Raw genomic sequence first — 18,951 nt, forward strand, 5'->3', positions numbered from 1 at the left:
AGTATGTACTTTTATGTAAGGGCTAAACTTGATTTTGAAAGACACTCTACTTTCTCGCCTATTTCACTTCTACCTCTATCAACTTTTTATTTGTAGAACTGTCACACAGTGTACTGTAAACCACTTCCTGGAAGGGTAGACTAGTGACTTACCACCGATCCAATCATTAGGCAATTATATTCATTCCAAATTCTTTTGATTTCTCCCCTCTATGATAAATGTTTATAATCAACCCAATCATTATTTTTATTAGTGTTGCACAGCTGAAATATATTGTGATTTGTTTTGATTATTTTGTATTTTGTAGAGCCTATACAATGATTTACTTTGCATTATCGCTTTGTTGACAAACAGCTGAAAGCATTTGGTTGGATAAATAGATGGACAAGATACGGTATCAAACCAACGTGGGTATACATTTAACATTTAAGATTCTTGTTATTATTGTTCCGTGCAAAATGAAATATAAATTTTGATTCTTACAGTACATTCTTAACAACTTTTAATATACATAATATACATGACTGTACGCATGACAGTTTTTTCCCCCACATGATATGCGTTTAACATATTACATCAAACACCTATATATAAATATATATATTAAAAAAAAGCAATCCAGATATCAAAACCCTCATTCATGCATGCAGAAACATATACAATTTCGAATCCATTATAAGCTAATATGTTTGTTCAAGTCAGTTCAAAACAAACATTTCTTAATGCTTTTTTTTTTAACATACATGTATCTGATTCATTAGCAGTATAGTACAAAATACAATTAAATTTTCATCAACACTTTTATACAAGCAATAAGGCGTAGAAAATAAGACAAAAAGCAGGTACAATATACAGTGCGCCCCAGAAAAAAAGGAAACCAGGATTATCATGTCTTTTTAATTCAAAGGCAAATAAATTTCGATTTTTCATTTGGATAATCATATCATTCAATTATTCCTCTTTATTTTGATAACTGATCTAAGACAAACACTTCACGCATTAATGAGCAAGCAGAGTTCGAAATTTTAATCAGTCAGACCGCAGGTCCCTATGCTAATGAGCAAAAAGGCCAGATTCATCCAAATCATCTCGTGGCTGAATCCTCCTCCTTGTAAAATCTCGTGATTCGTGAGATTTTCTTTCTCTAAGAATTTACCTTATTTAATCTCAAGTTAAATGAAATATTATTACATCATCGGATAGAGTAAAAGTTACTCTTTCATATTGGTCATTTATGTTGTATACAATATTTTGTTAAATAAGTAAATTTCTGGCCTGAAAATGTGCCATAAAACTGAATTTTCTTCCTCTGTTTTCTTTTGCATATTGTGCAAAACTTTTTATTTTGAGCCTCAATGATATCTATATCACCATAAAGCTGAACTTCTGTACTTTCTCACAATGCCAATCTTGATATGCGGCACCTTTTAATCGGGTCAAGATCACACTTTTCCCACCAAGATACAAGACGAGATTTCTGAAATTTTGCACTTGCAAGAAATCCAGAGTTCTGATTGGCTGGATAAGGTTCACAGAACAACAGGCGCGGGGTATTTGAGGAGATTACCACATGGGAAGTGTGACCTTCCCACGAACCCAGGCACTGGAACCGTTGGAATTTGCCATTGTGTGGTCTCTTTGACCAATCAGAGAGCAGTATTCTTGTTTTCAAGCTGCTTTATGTACCTGGCAAATGAAAAGTGTGATCTTGACCCGATTAAACCAATTCTTATTTTGAAACCTATATCATTTTAAAGCATACATATTCAGCTTTATCATGATATAAAAATCATTTGGGCTCAAACAAAAGTAAAGTGTGAAAATAGCAGCTTTTGTCAGGTGAAAATTTTTATTTTGTAGCATATTTTAGATTAAAATTTTAACCTATATTACAAAATTTTTGAATAAATCCAAACACATGACCTGAAAGAATTATTCTTTTTATTTACAATGGTACCAAATTCATGAAATTCGATGCACAATTAGAGCAGCAATGACCGAATGAAAAGAGGTGTTTTGGTCCGCATCAAGCTCATTAAATATGCAAAACATCTCAAGTCATGAATATCACTTGGATGAAAGAAGCCACTTTCTTGGGACCTGCAGTCTGACTGTAATGTCAAAACCAGGTTGCGCAGAAAAATTGGACAAGATTGGTTCGTGGTACGACGACCGTGTATATTCAACGATTGGCTCATTAGCATTTCTTTTGTATTCCTTGTTAAGCTTCTCTCACTTATCCTTGAAATGAGAGTGGAATCAGATTCACACGTAAGTTTCTGAGCAAATTGTTTCTGATACACCTCAATATCTATTGTTTGTAACCTGCCATGCGTGAACGAATTGCTAAGCTGTTGGTTTCAAATGAGAGATGAGATTCCACTCTTGCCATGAGTATCAAATTTATAGTAAAAACATATTTAATAATTGTGAAATCTATAATTGAGAACGAGTTTCCTTTTTTGGGGGACGCACTGTATTTCAAAGGAGGACACACTTTCAGTAAACCTTTTGGAAACATAGTTACCTCAGTTTCCGTAATCACTGACCAAATTATGTAGCGATTCTCAAAATACAGATATATCTTTGCAAAGGATTTTATGAAAAGGCTATATAATCAAATCAGTAGGCCTATAATACCTCACCCCATACCATTACAAAGAATTTGAACCTGATTAGGGATTCTTCTTCTTCTCCCTCCTCTTCTTCTTCTTCTTAACCAAAATCATCAATTTTCGAGATTTCCGTCTCAGACACTCAAAAGAACACATAAAAACCACGACCTGAAATCAATTCAAATTTGAATTTTATGGCAAAAGGGTACACGATATGGGACACGATATGGGCAGTAGCATTCATAAGTAACTTAATTTAATGAAATGGAAAAGTCTTCGACGGAGATTGTAGCGACAGGTAAAGCATGTTTATTATTTTGCCCTTTAAAATGTATTTGAAAGCAGTATCCAGTTCAATAAATCTTGCACACAGCTCATGATTAGCGTGCGATCCGATTTTGGAAAAAAAATAGTAAAAAAATTCGAATATTGATGCATGAAACATCTTTATTGAACGATTGCTTATATTCAAATCTGTGACTATGAAATCATCTTTACGACTTAAGAAAAGGCGAAGTAAATTGTAACAATATAGCTACGATTTAAACCAATTTAGCCTTTATTCCAAAATACAAGCTTGGTATCACCCAAAAATGTTATATTCATATGCAACCTCTGATAAAAAGATATTTTTCATTCACAGTTTTATACAATAAACAAAATGCGATTTGTCCCAAACTCGGTTCGTATACCAGTCGTAAAGTAAGTCAATGGACAGCAACATCGGGTAACATGAACGGGCCTTCGCCGAGAAGTTCGAATCTGAGACCAATGTGGTCATGCCACGCTACAGGAGCGAGCAGGACGTAACGGGCCAGGATGGGTGGATTGAATCGGTTGGTGAAGTGAGAAAACTGGTCGCAGTTACCAGTGAATATTTTAATCTGAAATTCAAAACAATGTGCATATTTAAGTCATTAATCATCATTATCACGACCAAAGGCGTATGTTAGAAAATTATCAATTTTTCGTCAGTACTTGCACCACGTACAGGCACAAGATGTCGCATTTATATGTGGCAAAATTGACAGGGAACTTCTGAAGAGGAACTTTAGAGGAACATTTACATTTCTATGGCATCGATGGTGTCAGTACCATCCTTGATAATGCATCCTCTTGTGTCTGTAGCAGTAGTACTGACGAAAAAATACAATCCCGAGGCAAGTGATAGCACATGAAATCGCTCTCCCCTTCCATTCTTTGATGCTCTGAATTTTCGGTCGTTCATTATATTATTAAACTCGCGCCACTTGCCTCCTTGATGCGCCACTTATTATGGTAAATGACTGATATGAATTCTCCTTTGAATTACATAAATGTAAATTTCAATATATAATTCTACATTGATCAATAAATATACAAGAGACAATAATCTATACTTTCTTGAAATTGGTCTTTCTTGTCACATGGTCACTGAAGCCATTTAGCTTCAACGAGGGTTGTTTCCGCCCTCACACTATTTTTACCCTTTTTATTTTTTAATTATGAACTATTAAACGCAATAAGCAAAACATTCTATTAATATTACGTTTTCTCAATATTCAATATATTTTTTTCATCGATTAAATATATCACGTGAAATTTGATATAATGACCTCTTTTGCTTCTCCGCATGTCGATTCAGTCACTGGGATCCAATTCCCTCTACTCTCTTGGCTGGTCCAGACAGTATACCGGGTCACCCAGTGAGCGGCATCACTCCGCCCCTGAGTTATAACTCCCGTCAAACGATACACAGCCATGAGATCAACCTGGATCCATTGAGCGAGATCATTGATGCGGGGCACCCATCCCCCGACCTCGTGGTTGAGTCTCGCCGATTCGGAACAGTACGCGTCGTCGCTGATGCACGAGGACGCGGCAAGACTCGAGTTGGGTATACGACCACTTTCCAGGCCCAACTTGTTCTCGTCAATCCCAACTTCTGTAAAGCAAACAGTATACCCAAATAGGAGCATCCATGCAGAATAGAATGACCGTTTCACTGATCATTTCATTCCCGAGGATTATAGGTCTATATGCATAAAACGGGAGGGGAGGGAGGGGAATGGCTTGATGACGAGACTTCGTCATCATAATCACCTCAACATTCCCATCATCATTCAAACAACATTGTCATCATCGCCGTCGTCATCATCATCATATATATTCAGGATATCACAACTATCCTCAGCATTACCATGTTTACCCTAATTTTGAACACCGTTTGTGAGCATCACCGTCACCGTCAACATCATCATCGTCATTATCATTATCATCATCATTATCACCATCATCATCATTATTATCATTATCATCATCATCATCATCATCATCACCATCATCATCATCACCATCATCATCATCACCGATCCTCATGACCATTATACCACCTCTCTTGTCACCACTACCACTATCTTTTTCAATATCATCAACATCATCATCATCATCATCACCACCATCATCAATATCATTATCATCATCACCACCATCATTATCACCGATATCATAATTATCATCATCACCATCACCACCACTATCATCATCACCATAGATCTTTTCAGCAACAACATGAAGTCCATACCTGCGACTGGTCCATTACCGAGGAGTTCTAGTCTGAGAGCAATATGCCTGGTCCATCTCTTTGGATGAACCCTGACTGCACGAGCCGTCAAGGGAGTCTCAAAGACGTTGATGATCGGTGTTGCACGGTCGTGATTCCCTTGATAGATCTGAGAATGGAATAAGTAATTCTGCTTAATAATCGCTTGCCTTAATTCCAAATTTGTAAACCATCTTCCAGCGGGCACTACCCGATCGCCTATTCCCTCATAATTTCCAATTTATAATAAAACATTTAGGAAGTCACACGGGCCTTCAATTTTAACTTTGATTAGGGAAAGGCCACTTTTCGATAAGGCACATTAACAGCACAAATAAGAAAATAAATAGCAAAAAATCACCAAGACCATGAGAGAGGGTTTGAGGTCAATAAGTAAGACATCTAATGCCTTGACTTTGAATAACTTGGATGTATATCATTTAGATGTCTTCAGAATGATAGACTCTTCACTTTGATATTGCGTTTGCTCCGATTAGCAATTATATCATTAAAAATGCTAAATAAGATCATCTAGGTCCTGTTTCTTAAAGACTTGACATAATAACAAATGCACAATTTCCATACCAAATTTACCATCAACTAATGAGATAGAAGGATTTCAGTAGCTTTTCGCAAATTTCTTATTATAACAAGTTTTGCGAAACGGACCCCTGATAATTATTTCGTTACGGTCAACCGACTGAGTGATAGAGCGACAGGGTAATAGTAAGGTAGATTTCGCCAGTTTCCCGAATACCGCTACACCCACTACATCAGTACCAGACTAGAATCAGACTACCACCCATTATAATAATAATAATAATAATAATACATAACATTTATAAGGCGCTTACTACTTGTGTTTCTAAGCGCACTGTGTTCTGTTTATGGTTTGTACTTGGGTTTAAGAAATAAAGAAAAAACAATGTGGCAGGGGAAAATGACACAGCTAATACAACTATACTAATAATCAAAAATCAAAACTGGTGTGCACCTCCAATTGACCGACCCACAACTGTGAATCATCTAATAAACAGGTAGGTTTTGAGTAGGGTTTTGAACTGATTCACAGACTTGGCATTATTGACCTAACCTTCTCTTCATGACCACAATCCTGTATGAACGACCACATCTTGCCATCCATGCTATGCGATACAGCAAATGACGTCACCCATTGGTCCGCGTCTTGCCTTCCTTGCGTGATGACACCAACCACTCGGTATTTATCTACCAGATCTACTCCTACCCATTGGTTGTGATCGTCAAATCGTGGTATCCACGCGCCTGGGAGTTTCTCCGATGACGTCACTGTGTACCTCGAGGTTTCCCCTTGTCGCTCATCGCCAGCGAAGTTGAGACGCGCGTATTTCGCGCAGTTGCGATCGTGGTAGCAACTGGATGCGTAAAGTTCGGAATCCGGTATTCGATAATCCTCCAGGCCCAGGGTATTCGGTACAACTGTTGAACAAGAGGGTGGTGACGATTTAATGATTATCAATTTGAGAGTGATTAGTAACGAGAATCAGGGGAGCGTTTCATATTTATTGGAACTGCGATGGTTACAGGGTTCAGCAGCCAATCAAATTCAAGGTTTCCGTGGCAGTTACCATACTGACAAACTTTATATATGAAACAAGCCCAGGATAGGAGATTGGTAAGATGTGTATTTCTGTTATGGTCGATATTATCGAAATGTATCGGGATTTGGGTTGTTTCTTTTTTTATTTTTGCCTTTTCTGATAGAATGTCTGGTATCGTGGGTTTTTTTTTTTTTTGCAATTGCTAGTCTAATATTGCCGTTTTATTTTGCCGAACGATAAAATATTCGTTAGCAAGCTTATCGACTAGAAAAACAAATATCATCATTTAATTACTGATAAAATAATGTTACTATTGGCCCATGCTTGAAATGTGGGCTGAAGACATTGTGAGTACTATCAGTTACCCGGGATCCTTTTATTAATCAATACTCCACCTGGAATAGGACCTGCACCAAACAGCTCAAACCTCAATGAGACGTGATGGTGCCATGATAGAGGCTCGATACGGACGAATCGGGCGACGAACGCCGGTCTGAAGGGGTTCACCACCAAACTGTTTCGATCTTGATTGCTGTGAAAAACCTCAAAGGATGAAAAGCATAGGAATAGCATTCTTTCCGATTAATTGTACAAAAGCTCTGTTTGACGAGATGGAGAGATATTTTATCTTCCCATGTCGACTAAATGACCTTATCATTGCGACTAGGCGAGATACGTATTCTTGTCTTCAAAAAAATATATGTCGACACGGCGCGCCGCGGCGTGATACGTTATATTGCCAAGTTGACATCGGCCGACAAACTTTTTTAATCGACCCGGCAAGACGTCTTATATCGCTATGTCGACATACGCTATCAGGCGGACATGGTAAGGTATTACATGTATTATGTTTTCAATCTCGTCAAAAAGTTGGAAGTTTAAAACTTCTGTAATGATATCTATTGTAAATAAGTAATCATGTAGGTTGCCTGCAACGCAACGATATGGCTTCATAGCGGGACATTGATTTGATTTTTAATAGGCATGAAAAGCTCGGTTCGGTAAGTCAATTAAATTATTTTTATTTCAGGACTTATGGTAGTGTTGACATGTTTGATATTAACTTTTATACCCGATGATTTAATATAAAGTTTCCAATACCTGAGGTTGACCATCGTTTCCTAGACTATACGTCCAGGAGTATCCATCTAAACTGTATGGCACCAAGAATGACTTCACCCAATTTTCGGCATTATCTCGACCTTGAGTCAGAACGGCTTCTAGACGAAACGACTGGCGTAAGTCAACCTAATGCAATAAATTGAAATGGAAAAAAAAATACAAAGGATAGTGAAAATACAAGATAATTTCATTTGAATCTAAAGTAATTTCTTAAAACCCTTTGGCTCCATTCGAACATCAAATTTAACATGTTCCCTTTTCTACTATTGTGTTGCTTAGTTTAATACTGTTTATCTGGATACGGAATTGCAATGCTTCTAGTCGATGGTCACTGTACTAAAGGTTGTTGCGTAGGAAAATCATAATGATATAGTATTGTCTGGGGTATCTTTTAATATTCCTTGTTTATTTATCTGTTTACCTGTATCCATGGTTTCTTATCATTTTTCTTTGGTGACCATGCTTGGTATTCATTGAATAACCTTGCCGTGCTCGCACACTGTATCGTATTCCAACATGATGACGCACTGAGCTGGGAGTCAGCAATGCTTCTGTCTTCCATACCTAGTGGTCGAGTTGCCATCACTTCACCTAAAACAAAACATCGAGAAAGTGGAAAAGTCAGAAGATATCAGTACGTTATCTGCTTTTACGGTCCGTCACCATTAATCAACCGATCATCATTACTGTCCACTTAGAGTGGTTTATTAAACATACCAATTTTTCTTCAATGTTTGATTTATCATGCACATTCCTCAACCTAAACCAGCTTGGGAGTTGCTGTCCACCTCCCCCCCCCCCCCCCGCACAAAATTAGCGATTTCGGGGCAAATGCCCAACGTCGAATCACGACGCTTGACGAGGTTTGTTTTCGGGGGGGGGGGTCAAGTCTCGAGAATCTTTTGGTACCAAGTTTATGAAAATTAATAAGTTGTGGGGCAATCCTCAGTCGGCTAAAAAAAAAATCGACACTTTTAATCTTGGTTGCCGAAACTATGATACAGTTGCTTTTCGATGGATTTCAAAATTCGAATAAGTCAATTTGGATTTGCTATAAGCATTTTTTATGGAAAATGTCATAAAAACAATAACATATAGTGCTGTTTAGTTACGAAATACGCCAAAATATTCGATTGGGTATTGGGAGGGGATTCACTAATCGTCGTAAGAAAGATCCCCGTCTTTTATCGTAAATATCCCTGATTAGAGTATAGATGGTTACATTACCGTTTGTCATTTTCACACCGAGGAGTTCAAATTTCAGAGCGATTCTCTCGACCCATGAGACTGGATAGATCCTTACGTAGCGAGCAGTAAAAGGAGGGTGAAATGCGTTTGTCACCTGTGTGCTGTCATCGTTATTCGCTATGAACTCCTGTGAGATATTTTAAATGAAAAATAAAATGTCAATAAAGATTATACCTTTATTAAGATATATTTATTAAACAAATTTGCAGAGTTCGGGGTATGAAGAGAGTTGAATGCAATGGATTACATCTTTTTGTTCAATCTTTATGTTCTCGTGCCACCAAGTGGCAACATCGGAAAGATTGAGATAGAGTGTCGTAGGCCTAATGAGCCAACAATTATGAGGGGACCAGATATGGCGTATCGGGCAAAATGTGTTTTAGAAATGCGAGTTAGCGAAGCAACCTAACTAAAATTGCAACATTTTTTTATTTCAAAATCAAATTTTGTGATTTTGACATAATAACATAATATTTAGGAAATAATAATATATTTTACCATCCTCTCTTTCCTTTTTTTTTCTTTTCTCTTTATTTTTCTTGGTCGTGATTTTTTTTTTTTGGGGGGGGGGCGAGCGCCCCCCCCCGTATCTGTATGCCTCCTCTGAGAGAATGCAAATCATAAAAGACTTTTTCTAAAAGAAGAATACATTGTTTTATTTTATTCACACAAACCTCTGGATCGGAGCAACATTTATCTCTCAGGGGTGTGTAATCACGCCCATTATTACTATGAGAGATGATGAAAGATGACACCCATCTATGAGTTCCTTGCATTCCTTTCGTAACGATACCACTGATGAGGTATGGATGAGAGAGATCAACCTGGAAGAGAAGAGGGGAAGTAGGAGAAGGTAAAGGTCCTTTACATGAACGGACATCACTTACAACGGAGTGTGAGTGAAGAATTGATGCATGTTCTATAGGTTCCCGTTGGGTTGTAAAATTGTCCCACGGTACACCCCCCACCCCAAAAAAAGAAATTTTCAAAGAACTTGTTTTTACCTGGACCCATTGTTCCCTGTCGTCACTTTTCGGCATCCAAGCACCCTTGAGTTCGTCACCCCCGTTCTCCTGGTGTAACGTCGCATGGTCTGCGCAATGTCGGTGGTCATGGCAACTAGACGCCGTCATACTGTAAAGATGAGCGTGACGATGTTCTACCCCTAGTTCCATAGATTCGAACATATGCTCTGGAAGTTCATAAATATATGTATATTTATATATCAACAGTCAAGCTTTTTAAAGAAGATGATGTTTATGATCTTGATTCATACGCAGTTGTTTGGCGTCGTAAAAAGCTGCCTTATATGTACTTACGATCTTGTGACATATTATTCAATTGAAAAAAAAAGTCTAATACGAGTAATATGATTTCCCATTTATGCCCATCTGTTTGATAGATCATGATTAAATAACAACCTCTTAAATGATTTATAAAAAAACAAGAATCGGCTCTGAGCTACACATGTCGTTCATATTATAATTTTATCACAAAAATAAAATGAAAAAAAAAAAACGATTAACTTGGTTGCAATGTTCAACGAATCTCTCAAAAGGTAATAAGGACGAACCATTGTTTCATACTAACCTGCAATTGGTCCTTTACCCATCACTTCAAACCTCATAGCTATATGACCATACCATGTCGTCGGTTCCAGACGAACTAATCGAGCTTTTAAATCTCGATCGAAAAAGTTGACGATCGGCGTTCTGCTATCGTGATTGCCAACAAATGTCTGCAGGAAGAAATGACAATAAAACTTGTTTTTAATGTGGCACTGAAAATCCCAAATGCAGCCGTCAAATTCATGCAAGGAAGAATAAATAATATTTAACATGAACAACCCTGTATTCTCAATAATAACTGCAAAGACAAAAATTAATAATAAAAAGAAATGGAAAGCCCAGTGGTTTTTATGTTTACTTCGTTAGAAAAGTACAAAAACTCTGAAAGTATTAAATGTGGGACTCAGATAAAATTTTATATTGTTTTGTAAATATACTTACAAAACAACAATTAAGAAAATGATCAGAAACCAGCAAACGCAAAAATAAAGAAAATGTTGCAATGCAGCTGTCTCCATTCTATTTCCCATATTGTACAGACTTGGCAATTACCCCCCAAAGTAAAGAAGGCTAATAAAATAAAAGAAGAACATACCCTGGTTTTACTTGTGCAATGATCTTTAACCTTGTTCCATGTTTTACCATCGAGGCTGTGTGATACGGTGAAGCTCGACACCCATTGGTCGAAGTTTGGTTGACCCTGCGAGATGACCCCTTGAACAATGTACACAGCGCGCAGGTCAGCTGAGATAAAGAGAAAAGAAAAATGGGAAGAAAATATCTTATTGAACTGTGTGGCTTCGTCCACTATGTGAAAATTGACTCACTTTTGTTCTAGCCATTCCCCTTGCTTTGGAATTTGTTTTACTTATTGTTGTTGTTTTGTTGTTTTTGTGTCTGTTTTGGGGGATGAGGGGTTGAGTATTTATTCTAATTTTATGGTTAGTAAAAGAGAGAGTATAATTGAGTGTAAAATGAGAGATTAAATAAAATGTGTTTGCTTTGATTTTGTATGTTTTGTTTCTTGTTTGTTTGTATGTTTGTTTATGCTTTGTATTGTTTTTTCGGGGGCGGGACTTTCATACCTTTGATCCACTGCTCATAATCGTTCCTATTTGCCAACCAACTCGCAGAGGGAAAATTAAGACGGGCGTGCCGTGTGCAGAAATATTTGGAGTAGCAGGAGGATGCAGATATAAAGACATCGGGAATCTGGCCGTCCATCATGCCAAGAGGGCGGGCTGTATCGATAGCATCTAATATGAGAAGGAGGATGATTAATTATTTATTCGTTATTCGATGTGACAAGAAGTAAATTTTCATTGCTGTATAGCTCACAAACTAGCTTTGGTTAATCGTCATTTCATCACAACGAAACTAAATGTGACCTGTCCGAAATGAATATATACTTCGCTATATAAAGTTCTAGACATCCATAGAGAACAACAAATTTTTTTAACATTAGTTTCATTAACAATTGTTAATGCTTACCCGCGACAGGTCCCTTGATGTAAAATTCCAATCTGAGGGCAATGTAGTTCTGCCAGGTTTGCGGTTCGAGCCTCACGAAGCGAGCAACAAAGGGTGGAGAAAACTCATTTGCTACAGGAGTTGCGGTGTCAAAATTACCACTGAATGTCTGAAGTAAACCAATAATGTTCAACAGGTGAGGAAGTTTTTAAACAGGTTATGTAATTCATCGATTTAATATTGGGTATATTCCACCCCCCAAAAAAAAATGCTCGCCAAGTAATTTTATTTAAGCAAAACAGTGCAACACATTTCTTCACGCAGTATTGAGATCCACGTATGACTCGTGACTCTAATGCTTTGAGAGATCGCGACGAAAATATAATTCATAATTCCATTCCAATATTATATTACCAGGGGTCGTGGAACCGGTTTTAGGGGAGGCTTCAGCCCCATCCTTTCAATAAACATGTACAAAACATAACCATCTGATTGTGTTTTGCATGGTCAGTCCCCCAGGCTCCCACCATCCCTTCCATCCATCCACACACACACACATACACACTTTTAAAGTCGTTCTGCTTCTCTCCGTCCGTCCACTTGATTTTTTTTTTTTTTACTTTTTAAACTGTTTTTATTTTTTCTAAATACTTCTGGTTCGAAAACAATTAAGATTTTACCCGTCCTTGCTGAAGACTAAACACGGGTATCCAAGTTAATCCATCGCTGCTGTGAGATACAAGGTATGACGTCACGAAGGCCTGTCCCCCGTCTTCTCCTTGTGTAATGACACCAATCACCTGATATTTCCCAGTGAAATCAACCTTCAGTGAAGCGATGACGTCATATAGCGTTGCGAAATTATGTATGGAAAGAAACACGGAAAAGCTTAAATATGATGTAAAAATAGATCATATGGTACACGGTAGATATAATATTGAAAGGGCAGAAGATCACGTGGTCAATTAAACATAAAAAAGAGACTATAATACAGCTAAAGGTATACAAAGGGCAAAATGTTTGAGTATGAAAGATGGGGTCGTATGACATACCGCCTTACAAGTAATTTTTTTTAATGTGAACAGAGACCACTTTCGAATCGAATATTACAATATTCTGCCATTTCTAAAAACAATTACTCAACAATATGCTTGCGTAATATTAACAGATCTAATACGACATAAAATCTTGAATTTTGCTTTAAAATATAGGTTTGTCATGGTTTTACTGAAAGTCTATTATTTTATTAGCAATGTTTATGTCTATTTCCATAAAGTGTTGGATTGTTTCTCTTTTATCTTTCGAGAATTCGAAATGGGGCTAAGTAAAATTTATTAGGAAGGCGCATAATGTTTTATGCGCGCAAATGCTCAACAAAGACTCAGATAACTGCCATTATTTCAATAATTTTCTACATTGCTAAATACACCAATAACCATAGAAATATAAGTGGATAAATGAAATAGTAACTTGTCATACTTGAATCCATTGATTTTGGTCTGCAAGGCCGGGTAGCCACGCCCCTCGATACATCTCGGTTGCTATGGTATTTAGTCGGGACCTCGTCACGCATGAGTAAGCATTCAAGCATGAAGAAGCAGTAATTGATGAGTCGAGAATACCGTTGTGAACCAATCCCATCCATGTTGATGCGTTCATTGGATGAGCTTGACGAGAGAAGAGATATAAAAGCATCTCATGATGGTTTCAAAATCATATTCAACCAGTCACTTGGTAAAAAGATCTTATATTGCAATCTATATATATATATTGAAAAAATAATCGTTCATGGCGGTTTTTGGGGGGGTCATCAATTTTGCAATTGCGGGGTTAAAACTTTTTTTTCGGTATGTAGTAGACAATCGCATAGATGATTTATAATTCAACTCTAATATCAACTCCGGCGTACCGGAAAGGGAGGGGGGGGGGGGGCTCTGAAGGCTGACGGGAAAATTGTTCTGAGAATGGGGTGAAGTTTTACCCCCTTTTTTGTTTATAATTGTCGGATTTGTTTGCCTCTCCTTACGATGTTTTCAAGGTACACCACTACTACAACATATCAGTGAGATTCTGATGAATATACATTAATTAGCGCACAGTTATGATATGTTATCGTAATGCATGTTTGGTCATTAATTTGTTTACATTTTTGTTTTAATTAGATTTCTACATGAATTTCAGATTTAAAATGTATCTGTGATAAAAAAAAATATGAAAAGGCTTACAGGCAGAAGAGAAACAGATAATTCATATGCCGTTGACGCGAAAAAGAAATTGCATGGGGAGAGAATCATGAGAGGTTACAAAATGAGAGTCAGAAATCGAGACAAAATTGGCACTGTGCGATAATCAACGCATGTCGATATGATATTATAACAAAATATCAATTGCATACTTTCACATATACGAAAACATCAACAAACCTGTTAATAAGAGGTTAATCGCACAAAGATCTTTACTATCAAACACTGCAGAAACCTCCTTTAAAATGGAGGAAAAAATTATCAGGATCATTTAAGAGGAAGAGGATAATCACCAAGCTGTTATCATTGTCATCAAGTTCAATAACTGACAGATTGAAATAACTTGATGCTTCCTGTGTTCCGACCCTAACTTTATATTAAGATGATGGTATAAGCTCTTCAAGAAACATGACATACTGCAGATGAGATGTAGTTGTTGTAGTAGTAGTAGTAGCAGCAGCAATAGAGTAGTAGTAGTAGTAGTAATAGAAGTAATAGTAGTAGTAGCAGTAGTAGCGGTAGTAACAGAAGAAGCAGTAGTAGTAGTAGCAGTAGTAGTAGTAGCAGTAGTAGTAGTAGTAGTAGTAGTAGTAGTATAGTAGTAGTAGTAGTAGTAGTAGTAGTAGTAGTAGTAGTAGTAGTAGTAGTAGTAGTAGAAGTAGTAGTAGTAGTAGTAGTAGTAGCAGTAGTAGTAGTAGTAGTAGTAGAAGTAGTAGTAGTAGTAGTAGTAGTAGTAGTAGTAGTAGTAGTAGTAGTAGTAGTAGTAGTAGTAGTAGTAGAAGTAGTAGTAGTAGTAGTAGTAGTAGTAGTAGTAGTAGTAGTAGTAGAAGTAGTAGTAGTAGTAGTAGTAGTAGTAGTAGTAGTAGTAGTAGTAGTAGTAGTAGTAGTAGTAGTAGTAGTAGTAGTAGTAGTTGTAGTAGTAGTGGTAGTGGTGGTGGTATATACAGTAAACATAGTAATTATAATATTGGTAGATGTTTTTATTGATGCTGCATTGTTCCTTTGTGTAATACTGTGATTAATGCATACTCGGACAGATTTTACGAAATGATTAAGAAAAAACAATGAAAATCACAACAATCATGATTATGGTGATTATGATGATGATTATGGTTACTATGATGATGATGATTATGATGATGATTATGGTTACTATGATGATGATGATTATGATGATGATGCTGATGATGGTGTTGATGATGGGGGGAGGCGCAGTAGGAGGAAGTGGACAGCATTTTAAAAGTGATTATAGCTAATTCACAGTAGAAATATATGCAAATTTCAAGTTATTCTGAATACCTAATCGGTTTTATGTGGAAAATTAAATTCACTCCGATATAAGAAACAAACTTACCTGAGCATCCGAGTACACCGAGAAAGAATATTGAATAAATCGTTAAAGAATAATCCATTTTAAATCCAAGAATACTACTTCTCCTATGTCCATGAAATGATGTCTCCGAGAAATCATTCTATTAATGTTCACAAAATGACATCACATTTCTAAGAATCACGTCCTTCCAGACATACAATCGCCGTAAATGGACAGGCAATGTGATCCCGGGTATCAAATATCAACTTTATTTCGACTATCAAGTTGATTATAATCTTGTTTCTATTTCACTGGACAATCATGAATCAGAAACACTTGTTCGAAGAAACATATCCTATTAAATTTAAGCCCAAGAGGCGTACACGTTAATTGCCATCTCTCGTTTCTGTTAATGTTTCTATAAAAAGAACTTTGAACTTTGCTGAAACATTCTTCTTGAACTGATGTTCTAGTCTTTGTTGGCGTTTTATTGGTGCACTTGTTTTTTTATTCTATTATTTTTTTTTGAGGGGAGTGGAGAAAGTGTTCTCCCTTACCACGTTTCCGAGTTACATCACACTAAGAGTATAAGAGATGGAGACCTCCTCGTGCACCCCCCCCCTATATCCATATCACTCTCTTCCCCCACTCTTCTCTTTCTTTCCCTACCCCCTCTCTAGCTCTCCTCACCCCCCCCCCCCTCTCTCTATCCTATCCCGCTCTCACCCCCTTCTCTCTCTTATTCATTCCATTGTAACCCCACCCCCTCTCTCTATAAGATATAAGACTCATTCAAGTCTCAACTTCATTATATTTTCATACATATGCATATGTTTATACATCCTTTCGCCACTCTCATTCATCCTCATTCGCATCCATACAGGTCACTTCCTTTCTTCACAACTTTCTTGGTAAGTCTTTGATTAACACCAAGGCGAATATTCATGTAGTACAAAAACACATTGGTAATTTGGTCCCGTTTCATCACGTATTCTCTTTATGACTTTCATTGTCGCATTACTGTAGTTTGCGCTCTACCAATCAAATGCAAGGAATTCAGGAGCTGAGGACATTTATTGATATGATTTGTATGTTATTTTATTTCCACATTTAATTAACAAACGTATACAATCATAATCATTTTCAGCATAACATGACAATAAGCAAATGTTTTCCACCATGATAAGAGTATATAGCATTATTTTAATTCAAATATTATTTTTTTTTATTGTTGAAACTTATTATGAATTGAAATAAATATACATACATATATATATATATAATTAATAGAAATGAGGGAGATGGTCATCCTAAGCTCGGAGCTTGAACTTGATGGTGGCCTCAAAAGGAAAGAGGGATAAAATTTGACGACAGTGCAATAAGCACATTTATTACTGAAATTATTGATAAATTCAGTCATGAACTCGTTCTCAGGTCTCAGGATGATTTCTATCCCTCTCCACGTTCTCAATATCAGCTTTCTTTCCATCAGATCATATTTCAGTTCATTCAACATCCTAAAACATTAAAAGTTGGAGGGGGGGGGGGGTCTCCTCTCAAAAGGGCAAAGGAGTGACAGTTTTCTTATAAAATGGTGCATGATGATGTCATTTCTCAGCCTTTTCCACCCTGTTGTATAGTATACTCACACTTGTTTAATTCCATTGTACCCTGCCGTTACTTTCATTACACACACTTTAGCCTTTTTTTTCGGGTATAGGACCAGTCACTGAACAAAAGTTTATAACCTAACGTTTAAAGGGAAAGCTCACCCTTACAAAAAAGTTTATTGTAAAAATAGCCAAAAACAAAATAAAGAAAATTGGAAGGTTAGAGGAAAATCCATAAAAGATAAAGAAAGTTATAAGAATTTAAAGTTTTTGATTTGTGACATAATTATACAAGCAGCTACCCCATATGTTATATGTAATACAAAATACATAAATGCCAAATTCTTTCAGGAACGGGTGTGAAATGATTTGTCTATTAATATAAAGAAGGTACAATAGAAACTATTTTTTGAGAAAATGACAATTCATTGATATTTTGGTATACGCTATGTAGGAAAGCTCCTCGCATATGGCGTCACAAAACAAATACAAAATTCTAATAACTTTCTTATTTTTTTACGGATTTTCCTCAAACCTTCATCAATACTTGTTTTTGTTTTTCTGCTGTTTTTACAATTAACTTTTTGTCAGGGCGAACTTCCCCTTTAAACATAATTACAAGAAGGATACTCCTGATGCAATCACCTTAATAGCGACAAAAAAATGTGAACTTTCTTTTAAGTATAGTCAACAGAGTTTTTATCAGAAAATGCCTGTAATACTGTTTGGAAATAAAGTATTCATTATTTCATATATATTTTCATTTAAGTCATGCCAGTTCAATGGGAACATTTCATGATTAGAAACAAATATAGTCCATGATTTTCACTGACAACTGTTATAAGCTACAGAAATCCTTGCTTCTGATTGGCTCAAAGAAATATTCATGAAACATTCCCCAGAATTGTATTGTTGTGTTCACTTTATCTTTTGGCTTCCCCACTTTTATCCTTCACATACTTGAAGAATTGAAGGCATAACAAACAAAAGTATAAATTGTTATGTCCTTTATTCAATTTATATTTTTATTATTAAACTCATAAACATTCACATTTTCTGATGATTTAAGTCAAGAACTACAGAAATACATGCACATTGATACCAGATAATGCCATTGAAAAGATGTATACAAATTACTATGTCATTTGCATTATATGTGTATTGAAAACAAAGTATTTCAATTGAGAATACATTCCACATTTTCTATCATTTAGCAACATATAATTTAAGGATATCTGCAGTTCTTCAACATCTGTGGACACAAAAAATTAATAACCGACATCACAAAAATACTGCATTGAACATTACGCCACATGTATACCCCATTTCATAATTACAACCTGTAGAGCGATATAAAATCTTCCTTCATTGTTTGTATACAATTTAAACTGATGGATTTGGATTTCAGATAACTGTTGTTTTTCACAAAATATTGCACAAAAAGCACAGGGGAATTTTACTACACTGACTGTACTTGTATGTTGAATACAGGTTTCAGTCCGGTTGTGACAGAAAGAAAAAAGACAAGTTTTACTAATAGTTTTTCACATGATGAAATCTTACCCTGAATAGTTTAACGACAAAATCTCTTTACATAATTAT

The 18,951-nt window shown here is 36.3% G+C and overlaps 2 protein-coding genes across 2 annotated transcripts; both read right to left on the reverse strand.

Annotated features, from left to right (window-relative positions):
• Positions 1-449: 449 nt before the first annotated feature.
• Positions 450-9,894, reverse strand: LOC129272842 (lactadherin-like). The gene is made up of 9 exons (XM_064107951.1): positions 9,821-9,894; positions 9,126-9,273; positions 8,320-8,489; positions 7,878-8,024; positions 7,172-7,319; positions 6,290-6,654; positions 5,179-5,326; positions 4,211-4,539; positions 450-3,499 (listed from the first exon to the last, which is right to left on the reverse strand). Exons 2-9 carry the CDS (start codon positions 9,133-9,135, stop codon positions 3,323-3,325), a joined length of 1,494 nt encoding a protein of 497 aa, XP_063964021.1. The 5' UTR covers positions 9,136-9,273; positions 9,821-9,894; the 3' UTR covers positions 450-3,322.
• On the reverse strand, positions 9,315-13,717 carry LOC129273200 (EGF-like repeat and discoidin I-like domain-containing protein 3). The gene is made up of 8 exons (XM_064107840.1): positions 13,664-13,717; positions 12,206-12,353; positions 11,800-11,970; positions 11,310-11,458; positions 10,737-10,884; positions 10,151-10,338; positions 9,821-9,970; positions 9,315-9,320 (listed from the first exon to the last, which is right to left on the reverse strand). Exons 1-8 carry the CDS (start codon positions 13,715-13,717, stop codon positions 9,315-9,317), a joined length of 1,014 nt encoding a protein of 337 aa, XP_063963910.1.
• Positions 13,718-18,951: the final 5,234 nt, after the last annotated feature.

This window comes from Lytechinus pictus, chromosome 12 (genome assembly GCF_037042905.1).
Source record: "Lytechinus pictus isolate F3 Inbred chromosome 12, Lp3.0, whole genome shotgun sequence".
Taxonomy (NCBI): domain Eukaryota; kingdom Metazoa; phylum Echinodermata; class Echinoidea; order Temnopleuroida; family Toxopneustidae; genus Lytechinus; species Lytechinus pictus.